Source organism: Haplochromis burtoni, unplaced genomic scaffold, assembly GCF_018398535.1.
Source record: "Haplochromis burtoni strain Fernald_Lab_line unplaced genomic scaffold, NCSU_Asbu1 Contig_47, whole genome shotgun sequence".
NCBI lineage: Eukaryota > Metazoa > Chordata > Actinopteri > Cichliformes > Cichlidae > Haplochromis > Haplochromis burtoni.
Genome location: NW_024582408.1, coordinates 452,650 through 465,351, shown reverse-complemented (window position 1 = coordinate 465,351; position 12,702 = coordinate 452,650). Strand labels below are relative to the sequence as shown.

At 39.0% G+C, this 12,702-nt stretch overlaps 1 protein-coding gene across 7 annotated transcripts in view; it reads left to right on the top strand.

Moving 5' to 3' along the window:
• Positions 1-12,702, top strand: part of otofa (otoferlin a) — an 83,751-nt gene that overhangs the window by 1,406 nt on the left and 69,643 nt on the right. For all 7 annotated transcript variants that reach the window (XM_042220335.1, XM_042220339.1, XM_042220338.1 and 4 more), the window contains exon 2: positions 3,799-3,857. In XM_042220335.1, coding sequence (XP_042076269.1) covers positions 3,799-3,857 — 59 coding nt within the window. The remainder of the gene's footprint in view (positions 1-3,798; positions 3,858-12,702) is intronic.

Below are 12,702 nucleotides of genomic sequence, written 5' to 3'. Positions count from 1 at the left end.
TTGGGGGAAAAAAAGGATAACTTCTAGTGCAGTGGTCTGTGCTGCAGTGATTGCACCAGGGTCTGGATATTCTATGAACCGTGCCTTCACAGTCAGTGACTGGATCGTCCGCTCTTTCCTCAAAAGTCCATCTGTCAGCAGAGTAGCTCCACTTCATTCATGTATAATGTTTTAAAAATTTCAAGAACATTTTGTGTGTATCTGTATCTATACCCAATACAGTCCATGACCTGAATAGGAATTTCCTTTGTGATCCTCTACCATGAGTTTGTTGAAGTAAACAGATATGAAGGAATAGCAGAGTCACAGGAAAGGTGGCTGCACGTATGGTTGAACATCAAGCCCAACATTTAGTGAATCAGTTTCATCCAAAAGCTGAATAATTGCATATTCAAAATTATCCAGTTAAAGAGTTCAAGCATATTTATTAATAGCCACTCAGCTGCTGGAGGGGAAATTTCATTTCCATTTTTAAATCTTGTCATTTTATCTCAGACTCACAATTTCTTCTCCATTCTTCCAGCGCATTTAAGTTTAATTATTCATTTATTTGAGCTAAATAATAATCTTTTAAATACTTCCCAAATTTGTGTGTTAATCACAGTGTCTTAATCAGCCTTGTATCCCCACATATCCTCCGGCGCCGTGGGTTTTTGGTTTAGGCTGTCAGTGGAGTTTCCTGAGCACTTAGAGTTTAAAACGCTTCCTGTCTGGAGAGGAAGCGGTCTGCCAGGGAAATAAGTGCTTTGGTGCTTTGTGTAGCTGTGTATCAGACCTGCACTAAGTTCAGGAGGAGTTTGGGGCCATTTTTAATTACAGAACAGCTTCAGTTTATCTCTCTTTTTAGGGTGTCTGGTGTAAGAAACTCATTCAGTCATTATTCTGGCATTTCTTTGTACCCCAGCTTTCTGCCTTGTTATCTAGCATCTATAAGTGTATAATATGAATATGTAAAATATCAGATGCATTTTTGTCAACCCTTTGCTGCTTACAGAAATCAGCAATTACTGACCAAAGGTCTTTTAATGTCTCTATTTTTGAGGTATTTTGTTATCATCAGATGCTTAATTTTTGTAAGTCAGAAGAGTCCTATAACCACCCCGAAGCTGAATCAACATGATATCTCTGGAAGGGGTAAAAGGTGTAATAAAAAAGCTTCAAGCCAGTGCAATAAAGACAGCTAATAAAAATGGATTAAATGCGACGTGATGTTCTATCTCTGATCTAACTTTATCTGGTTGTTATTATTTGCTGTCAGAAACAATAAATCAAGTCAAGTCCCTTCAAAGGAGGGTCTTCAAAATGTAATTGATTTCCTGACAAGTCGTTGATGAATTCTGGTTGTGTGATCGGCAGCTCTTGGCTTTATCAGAGAGCTGCACTTCGGCTGTTGTTGCTCCTCTTCTGAGTAGCCTGCAGCGATACAGAGCCATACTCTATGCAAGAATTAATGAAACCTTATCTCTGTGCTTTACAATATTAATTTTCAGTTCATTCACCCAGGCTGTCTTCCTCTACGTTGGCACTTATCAAACTTCTCTTTAACCTCTAGGCACTTAACACAGCTGCTTAGACAGTTTGTTTGTTCTTTTTATTACTCAGAGTCTTCCTGATTCACAGGACAGGAACAGAGCTTGGGGCAATTTCTTGTATCCTGCGGATATTTTTAAAATTCCTTTTCTCTGTGTAGCACTTTATTCTGCAAACAGACACTTGGTATGTTTACTTTTTAAATTAGGGCACCTATTCAGCTTGTAATGCCACTTACTGCCCCCTAATGCACCAGGAAATAAGGTAAAATTAACTGCAGAGATTAAAATACATAAAAATAAACAAATGTTTCCATGTTTCTACTCAACACTCTAGTTTTCTGCTTTAACCACATTCTTGCAAAAACTTAAGAAAGCCTTAAATGCACCTCTGCACCCTCTTCATTCATGTGGGTTTCAGACTTACACAGTGTTCTCCATCTTTCTCTCTTTTAATTTTCATCTATCTGCTTGAGATAACAAAAAATGACTCTCTGTTCCTTTTCTTTCTTTCACCTCAGGTCTTTCATAGCAGCTCTTTAACTCTTTATCTTTGACTGTTTCATCAAGGCCAAAAGCCACACCGATTAGCAGAATGTTGTTTTAGTTTGGTGTGGAGCACCTTACATAAGTGTCACATGGTCTGCTTTTCTAAGCCCACATCTAGTTGGATGAAAACACTGGTATGACAGCAGTGCCGCTCTTTTCAATAATGTAGGAGGAATATTGTCTCTCTCCCTCTCTGACACTGAAGTGGTGTTTATTTTCTGAAATAAAATTCAAAGGTTTGGGGGATTTATAAGGTTCAAGAGAGTGTAGGAGTGAAGGCAAAGAGAGACAGGAACACTTGGAAGTGGGATTATATACTAGAGTCATATTTGTGCATTGGTAAAATTATAACGATAAGCTTACGTCAAGCATGACATCTTTAAAACCTGAAGGTTTTGTGCTTTTGAATGTGTGAAAAGATACTTTCTGCACTTATAATATCTAAAATATCTGAGCCTGGCACAATGTATTTACTCCATTTACCCTCATTATTACAGCCAAACTGACAGGGACTGTAATTAACATTGTAGGTGTCTGTATGCGTTTGTGTGTCTCCCTGTGTATGGCAGCTGATGTGCCCACAAGCACACAAATAGACATCAACAGAGCTTCATAAAGGCTCAGATGCACAAAGCAAACTATTAGAACAAAGCAGAATGCACACTGTGGTGCAGGACCATTCATAAGCATCACAAAGCAACCAGGTGAGCACAACAACCAGGACGCATGAGTGAGTCAGGTTACTGTTCAATGAAAGGTTCCTTTCCCAATATAAACTCTGAGTAGACAACAGCTTTCATTGGCTGACACACATACTTTTAGCTCTAATAATGGAAAAATATGATTTTAATTTATATTTTTTACATTCTTCTGCGGTCTCTCTGTGTCGCACAGTGAGTCACACCGTAGTCATTTAATTGTCTGCATTTCTTTTCTGCCTCTGGCGACTCCACGCAGCTGTTTCATGTTTACATTTGTCAGGTACTTAAAGTATCATTTGTCTTTTCGCAGCTCTTTATGAGATGAGTAGGCTGATTTTATGTCACCCCATTTTCACTTTAATAAACGTCTCAGTGAACTGATGGATTCAGGTTGCTAACCTGCATCGGACAAGGCCAAGTGCACCCTTATTGAATTAAGTCACTTGTAGAACCACCTTAAGCAATTATAACTTGAAATTATTTTTTTCGGTATGACTATCAGTCTTTCACATTGTTGAGAAGGAATGTTTTCCCACTTTTCTTTACAATGCTGCTTCAGTTTGGATTTGTTTATGCAGAGGTCTCCTAAGGTCCAGGTTTAGATTATATCTTGATTATTTTCTTTTTCAGCCATTCTGCTGTAGATTTGCTGCTGGATCATTGTCCTGTTGCATCTCCAACACAGGAAACATATTTAAAACATTTCACTCTAGAATACTTTGGTATACAGGGGAGTTTATGGTCAACGCCAAGTCCTGTGGCTACAAAAAAACCCAAAAAACCACATCACAGTGCACAGAGCTTCAATAATCACTTACCTGCTTGCTACTTTGGATAAAGTCTTAAAACTAAATTGTTTCATAATTAATGCAGCTTTAAGTAAACACCAACTGACTGCTCTTTCTCGTGCTTTGTACGTGCCCCATGCAGTGAGCCCACCCACTCAAAGTGGGATGACAGCAGGCACAATGGTGTTACTGAACCAGGTTTTAATGACTAAATTCCTCCTTATTTTTCAGGTCTGTCCTTCTACAGTCGTGTAGCAGAGAACTGTGAGGAGGTGGCACACTTTAATGAGGTCAGTATCTTTATTTGATTTGTCATACAATAACCTGTGTCAATGGTGACCAATCAGCAATTATTAAGAATCCAGAATTGGCTGATTTCACTTGCTGCAGGTTCTGTTATTTAATTGAGGTGGAAAAGGTGAAAAAAGACACATTGCTGGTAATCACTGAAATGATCACTGTAAGATTTTACATTTACAAGAATAAGGCTCTGTGTTGTTTATCAGTCATTTGATGTTAATATCTTTAAAAACAGTTTTATCCAAAACATTGACAGCTGTTTAACAAAATCTTTATTTAATTCAAATAAAGTCTGGCACATTTTAAGGATGCTAGCCTTTACTTGAATTAAGTGATTCAGCTGAGTTATTCTCACTGTATTCAGTACAAGTGTACAAGCCTGCTGTGTTCGTGAGTAAGAACTTTATCCCCCAAAAGATGCCAAATGAATGTCGAGTGACATAGATAGAAATTTTGCCCTTTTTTGTACTTTGAAAATCCTGGTGTAGAGAAAAGATGGACAAAGTGCTTGACTCTATACCAGCATACAGAGTGCAAATAAAAGGTGAATACAAAGTGAAGCAATGTACATGCACAGAGTGTAAGAAACTGCTCTAAAAATAGAGGATCTATTGTTCAGTAATACCACTTCCTTTAAGAATGCAGTTGAATACTGTAAATGGAGATGCCTCAGAGGAAAACTGTTAGCAATACAAATGTACATCAAAAAGTACAGTTATACTGTAAATACTGAATACTGTGCAAAAGTCTTGAGCCACCCTTCGCTTGTTTATATTTTGCTAGGACAATGGCAAAAGGGTGCAGCGATTTATTGAGCAAACACACAAAATACACTACTATGGTCTGTCCTTCAAGCTCGGGTCCTCTACTAGAGGGCTCTGCAGGTACTTGGTGGTTGCAGCTTTTCTAGCAACCTCTTCATGGTTCCCATTTGCCTGTGGGAACCCCAGGTACTTGTAGCTGTCCTCTATGTCTGCAATGTTGCCTTCTGGTAGTTCAATCCCCTCAGTTCTGACTAAATTCCCTCTTTTTGTTATCATCCGACAACATTTCTCCAGTCCGAATGACATTCCAATACCATTACTGAATATCCTGGTGGTGTGGATCAGTGAATCAATGTCTCGTTCACTCTTGGCATACAGCTTGATGTCATTCATGCACAGGCGGTGGCTGACAACTGCTCCCTCCATTCTGTAGTCGGTATCCGTAAGGCTTATATAGAAATGGGCCACCAAGACCCCACTGTTGTAATTTCTTAATGCTCATGCAGACACTTAGATAACTCCCAGCATGCCAATGCTAAGCTCTAGGCTGAAGGATCTTGCTTTAACACCTCATTACTGTTCTGATTCAAAAATTAGCAACCATTCGTGAGTGGCTCTTCCCTGCACATGGCTGACATCTCACCAAGTGGCTTTTAATCATCCTCTTCTGTTCGCTTATGGTCTATCAAGGTTAGAGAGGCGAGGCAGTGTTGAACAGTGTTGCAATTAAACTGGGCATTTCATGCTCCACTGCTTTAGTTAGGAAAAAGGTGGTTCCTTAAAAAGCCCTTCTTTCCGACTTAGAGGTTTCTTTCATTTGTAAAAGAAGGTTTCACTGTTTTACTTTAAATCTAGTAAATTGCATTATTCTGAGCAGCTGCATTGCTCTGAGCGTCTCTTTGAAAACCCAAAGGATTTACCTGCATCCCTCGGGTGGTGGTTGGTAAGTCTCTGATTTTGGTTGCTTTGAAATTCTGGGAAATATTCCCAATACTATTTCTGCAAGCTTCCATCACACTGTGAAACCAGCATTATGATGAATTCAAATGTAGACTCGTGTAAAGGAGCAGAGAGGGGAAATAAGAAAGAAATGAAGGCCAAGGGATCAAGAGCGAAGTGCAGTAGGAAATCCACACAGAGCAGAAGCCAAAGAGACAGAACAGAGGTAGGGGATAAGGAATGAAAAATGAAAAACAAACAGCAAAGCACTCTCAAATATATACAGTACCTTCCCAGAGGAGGTTTTACATCAGGCTTTCTGTTTTTTTCTCATTTTAAGCTGCTGGTTTTAACAGAGAAAAATGTTCTTCGTTTGATGGCTCACAAGCAGAGTGCCGCTTCCTTCCCTGATAACAGGGGCTTTTGTTTTCAGTCTAATCAGGAAAATGCTGAAATGACTGTACAAACTTAGCCTAGTCACACAGGCACACCCACAAACACACACAGACTCACACACACACAATCACAGACACGCGCTTTATGTGTACAGTCCCTGCAGAGGCAGCATTGTTTTTTGTATCATGATGTAAGATTAAAAAGAAGAAAACCAGACAAATGAATCCCAAAATATCTTTGACTCTGCATATAACTGGTATCAACTAAGTGGTGAGGCTGAAATGTGATTTCTTATGACAACCTCTCCCAATTCTCACATCTCAGTCTCGGAGTGCTGGGGAGGTAGTTAGTGTCCCTCAGCATCAATAACACGATCAAGCTTTCTATGGGATGAATTGCGCTTACAGTAGTTTCCGAGCCTGTGTGAATGTGTGCCTGTGTGAAAATGTTGCAGTGTTGTGTGCTGCTGGTGGCCAGGCGTACATTTTTTCCCCAGCCCCTGGGTCCTCATCACATCCCCATCGTTGTCTTCTTCAACCTTAGCAGTAAAACATTTGCATGGCTCAGTAGGCTCTGTCCAGCCCCTGGAGTTAAGGGCCATTAGCATAGAGCTGTGTGGCTTGATGCCGGTCCATGCGTAACGATAGATGCCTTTGAACTAGTATTCGGATAGACTGGATGGGGAATTCATTATTCATTATATGGTGGGGCTTTTAGCTGCAGAACACCAGGGCTTCCCCCTGACTAGTTAGACACAAGCAGAGCAAAGAACAGAGAGTCCTGCATGCACTGCACATCGCCACAGAGTTCAGTTTTGGCCCTGCAGATATAACAATTTTAAGTTTTCAAACAAGATGTCAAGAGATTTGAACCATGCACTATAGATAGCATACAAATAACAGAAGGGCATTAGAAGATTCATTTTGCAACAGCTTCCAGAAATTTCCTATGATTCTAAGTGTTTTTTCAGAATTTGTACTTACTGTCTGTGTTTTTTCTGTATTTTCCTTACTGATAAAATCCCAGAATGACCCCATATTATTCACACTTTCTACAAACTACACTTAAAGGATGGCAGCAACCGCTGACGCCGTTCTTGCGGATGACTGTGTTGAAGCCTCGAGTTTGGCAGTTTGGCTGTCGACATGTTTTATAGACATCACAAGCTAGAGGAGGTCAGAGTGAGAATGTGAGGACACTGCAAGCTCAGACAGCGGCAACTTGTCAACCACATGGGACCCAGGCTATAAAGCGTTCTGTTCACACCATAGTTTTCAAAGGGAACATCATGGTTTATTGAAGAAGACGTGAAACTTGTGACTGAGGATATAAACCAATCGGGCCATCCACTTTTATAGGCATTCTGACTTTTCCTTGCAGTCAGAGGAGTTCATGCTGGTTATTAGCAGAAGTGCAGGTGAACAAACTCCAACATCTTCCTTAAATTCTGATATATTTATCTACTAGCCTCCTCAGTTTGTGAGCATTTGCTTTTATAAATAAAATCACACTATTCTCATCTTTCCTGTCAGTTAATATGATTCATAGTTTGCTGAAATGGCAGCTGTATTCAGTCTCAGCTAAAATTCTGGTCAGCCTGACCAGTCCTATGAATTTGCTGGCATATTGTGGTTCATCAAAGTGAGCAGGAGGAGACCTCAGTGAGTTTACGTCCAAGCTACTTCCTACTGCTCATAGATAATCATGTTTGGGAAGCCAGTATTCAAGTAAGGCCTATTTGTTATATGAGAGTGGAACGTATCACTGTCAGGGTGAGGTTTTTAAACTAATATACGCTATACTACGTTCATATACTGTAAGTCACCTGAGCATAAAAGACTCTTAAAACATAAGTTGAAGGATTCACTGTGATCCACCTCTGGAGATCACATTTCAGTGCTGCTTCACTTGAACACTTGACCACCAGTATTGAGTAGAAGCAGTTTCCAGAGGAGCAGACACAAGCTGGAATACTGCTGATGCTAAAAATAGATAATAAACTTCACCGGGTTTTAAGATTCAGCGTTGCTCCAGGGAGGAGCTTTCCCAACTCTCGGTATACTGAATAAATGATGACCTTAGCAGAATATTTTCTTTGCTGGTATAGAGCTGGAGGGAAGGTAAAGTGGAAATTTGAGCAATGAAAATAAAGGAAATAAAATGCATAGGTGCAAATTACTGTGTAGAAGATAATCCCAAGATTTTGTTTTGAGTGTGATTTATGCATTACATTATTTATTCATACTGGTTTTCTATGAATGAATTATAAAACTACCGGTTTAAAGAAGTGTAGGTCAACACAGAAACATAATTTTCTTTAATAACAACTGTATAGTAACAGCTGTGTAAAAAAGAGAGTTTTTATAGGACAGTTTGGATACTTTTACTGTTTTCACAGAATTTAGGAGGGTTAGTAGCTTCCAGATGCTGCTGATCAGATGCACTTGATTAACAGATAATCAACAAATGTGAGTTCATCAGCTGTGTGTCAACACAATGCCACTATGTTCCCAGGAGTGGTTGTTTCAGCAAATTAACAACAAGTTCAGACCCAGCAATAGTCAGAGAATTGGCAAGAAACCCAAGCACGACTCTAGTCTCAGTTAGCATGTTGAATAATGAAGTTAATGAACAAATATGGGTTGTTTGCAAGGTTTGCCTTGAGAAATTCAATTAAATTCAGTTCAATTTTATTTATATAGCAGCAAATACCAAGAAAAGTTGCCTCAAGCTAGGGCTGCTCGATTATGGCAAAAATGATAATCACGATTATTTTCACTGAAATTGAGATTTCGATTATTTGACGATATTTATTTAACCCTTTAAGACCTACCATAGAACCAAGTCCGCCAGAGCTTATATTATTTTTTTTTTACATGCTGTAGTGCCATTTGTGGGAGCATTTCAAGTTGCTATACATCAATACAACTGTTATAGCCCATATTTTAATAATATGTATGCATTAAGTCCATAGTAACTACATTAATTGCAAAAAAGTGCAATAAACTACAAAAAAATTGAAAATCGTTTTTGGGTTTTTTTTTTACATATATTTCTACTTGGGGAAATTTAAGAGGCTTATCCCTCAAAACTTTAAATACAAAAAAGTTGCAAAAAATAGTTTACAACCACAGGAAATTTATTTTGAGTGTCTTCATAGTTTTATTTTGGAGATTTTTGCAAAGCTATATGTGGAAGGAAACCGTGACCGAGGACAAGCTGATGGCATAAGATGTAAGTACAACTCCTCTGGTTTCATATGCAAAACAAATTATTGCGCTAGCTTAAGCGGTTCCGGTTCTACAGGGATTTAAAGGGTTAACAATAACAATGTATTGAATAATGACTTTAAAAAATAATATAAAATAGTGTGCAAATGTTTGCAATATAAAAAAATAAATGAAAAATGTAAACATCTATGTTTAGTGAACTTTGCAGTGTTGCTCTGTGGTGCAGCTATGACACCGTAGCAAAGTTTACACACTATGTCTACTTGATCCACGTCTGACTCCGCGAATCCATAATGTTTCCACACCACTGAAGTTTTTTTTTACCTCTCTTTTCAACCAACGGCAGTCACTCTCCTCTCCAAATAACTTCTGCTTAGCTTTCCGAGATTTCCGAGCTTCCCTCGGGTCCTCTTAATTGTTGTGATGCGTGTTCGAAATGCAGAGAGGTGCGCTCGATTTGCCACACGGAGCAGCGCGAGAGTAAAGCACGAGGGAGGGGCTAATAATCGGCTCAGTCATTTTTAATGATCGTTGAAAGCCCAGATCGTAATCGTGATTAAAATTCGATTAAGTGAGCAGCCCTACCTCAAGGAACTTTATGTTGTAAGGTCAAGACCCTACAGTAATACTGAGAAAACCCCAACAATCACTTTATCCGCTATGAGCAAGTACTTGGCAACAGTGGGATGGAAAAAATAGACAGGAAGAAACCTCCAGCAGACCAGACTCATGGCGGTCATCCGCCATGTACTTTCTAAAATGTTAACCTTGTAAAAAACTGATTTATATTGCACTCACTATATGTCTGAGTGATAACTTTCTCCCAGTATCTTACTTAGAGAATACCTAGAAGAGAAGCTGCTCTTATATCCACAAGGGAGCCTATGCAGAAGGAGTTTGATATGCAGAGCTACCCTCCACAAGTCAGACATATAGGGGGTAGCTCTGCGTATTTGATTTAGCAGAGTTTTTACATCTCCGCTGGGGTTTATGTCTCCTACCCAGAACTCAATCAGGGATCTTTTCCTTGTTAAGCAAATGCATAAAGCAGAAACATGTGATTCAGTTTATATTTGCTATACTATGGTGTGTTATGGTGGCTTCGCTGTAGCAATAAAACAACACATATAGTTTAATTATCAAAGAACACGATTGCTTTCTCAGATTTGAGATGCTGACCTGCCATTTGTTACATAACATATCTAGATAAATGTGCACTGAATGAACACAGAGAAGGATTTCTGTTGTTGCAAAGAAGGAGAACAAAAAAACTGCACTTCAGCGAAAAGAAAGTTTTTACTTGAGGCGTGAGTGCTATCTCTTAGCACAAGAGCATCTATTTTTAAAGAGTTGTGAAGCCCTTTACTTGACAAGTGTGTGGTCAATTATTTCTGCACCATCTGGTTTCCAGCAGCAGAAACTAGGGAACGGAGAGCAGTTTTATCAGAGTCCAGCTTGACAACAAAATAAGACTTTAGTGAATTAACTAGATAACATTCTCTTAGGTGGCTTCAAAGCTATTCAATTTCAAGAGAAAAGGAAGGCTTGAATTTCATAACTGAGCAATCCACTTGTCCCTCGCAGGGCTAGTAATATTTTCAGTAACAGTTTTCAATGTGTTACTAATGAAGACAGTCAGCTCAGTAATATTTAAGACAGAAAACAGCATTAACAGGAATTCCTGCAGCATGTTTTCAGCCTACCACAATCACTGATAAATATGCACAAATCCTGGTTGAATGAACGGTTCTGACTGAATTAATGTCACCATGTCTTCAGCCATGGCATTGTATTTGACACATGCTATAAATTAGACTGAGATCAATGTAGAAACACTGAAGCATGCAGAGAAAGTGACATACGAGCTGAAGAGGAAGTGAAAACTGGGATGGACAGTTGAATTGGAAAAAGTAAATTGAGCCCAGGTTTGTGGTGATGAGGAGGGCATGTAAGCAGAGTGCTGTCAGTGATTTCAACAAGATCGAGTTTCTAAGCAGAACCGGCTTATCAGAGATGCTGTTTCATCTGTACACACACATACGCACACAAACACACACATTACCAGCTCAGTATCATGGCAAAGCAACAAAAAATTAGACAATGTGTATTATGTTCATGTGGACACAAACTGCCCTTTTGCAGTGGGAGTCAGTTCAATTAGTAATGACTACCAGTGTACTTCAGCTGGAAGTATGATTTTTATTGTCATTCCAACACATATATTTGCACGAGTCGAAGCAAAATTGTAATTGGGTGCAATTAAAAGGCAACAAGAATGAGAACATAAAAGAGCAACATGTACACAAACTAGGAACAGACACCTTGAGCTCATTCACACTGTCATTTAGAATAAATAAGAAAATATGAAGAATAAACAAGAAGCACTCCAGAAGCTCAAACCTCTGCCAAAGCAGCTCACTCTCTGGGCAACATTTAATTTTAATGGGGCAGTTACGTATTTTGTACACCTTCATTCATTTTTATATACTCTCAATTATAAAAATATATCATTTCTTTGTTCTTTTTACTTTAAGAAGTTTGTAGTGCAGTAAAAATCATGTTGCTATAACGAACAAAGGCAGCTTAATTTTAAGCACTTGTGTAAATTTATTTTACCTTGAGGACGAGACCAGAGGTTAAAAGTCATGTGATGTTAAGAATTCCTGTATATCACTCAATAAATGCCAATATCTTGTCAATACAAACAACACAGTAAAAACATTTTTAAATAGCTCTGTCTAGCATTATTATCACTTTGACCATCAGATCAATCTACTCACCTTTAGGACAGGTCAGAGGTCAAGTCTAATATGATATTTTTAATCTTTATAAAGTGCTTTTTACATGTTAACAACATAATTACTAATTACGTAGACAGTGTCTACGTAATTAGGCTTTTTTCAGTTTTTGACCTATATATTAAGGTCAATAATTAAGTTGACCTTAAAGACCTGTGGTGGGTGCAAGCCAGATTTTAATGGATTGCTAACACGACCCCATGACCTCTACACTCCTACAAAGTTTTATCAGAGTTCATTCAAAACTTCTCGAGCTACTGTGTTTACAGACAGAATGCCACGCACCCACACAAATGCTACCAAATACAGAAGCTCTTTGTCAGAGGTAATAAGAAAATTTAAGGTACAGTGGATAGTGCAAATGCAAGATGTTTCTCATGTTTTTGACCTTTATCTGGCAGCAGCAGACTACAGAGCACCACCAGAGTTCAACAATCTGACGGCAGAGGCTGTTCCTGAGTCTGGTGGTTCTGCTCTGCAGCCTCATGTCAAGCCTCTTGCATCTGCTTGTATAGATGTGTGGTGGTGCAAAAATAGGTTCAGAACTAAGCCCCCAAGTCCAACACGCCTCAGCCTCCTGAGAAAGTAGTGATGCTGATGTACCTTCTTAACTGGGAAGGGAGTGTTATGGCTCCAGGTGAAGTCCGCAGAAAGATGTTCCACAGAAAAGTAAAATGTTTCTGAGCCTAAGCATAACTAAGCAACCTC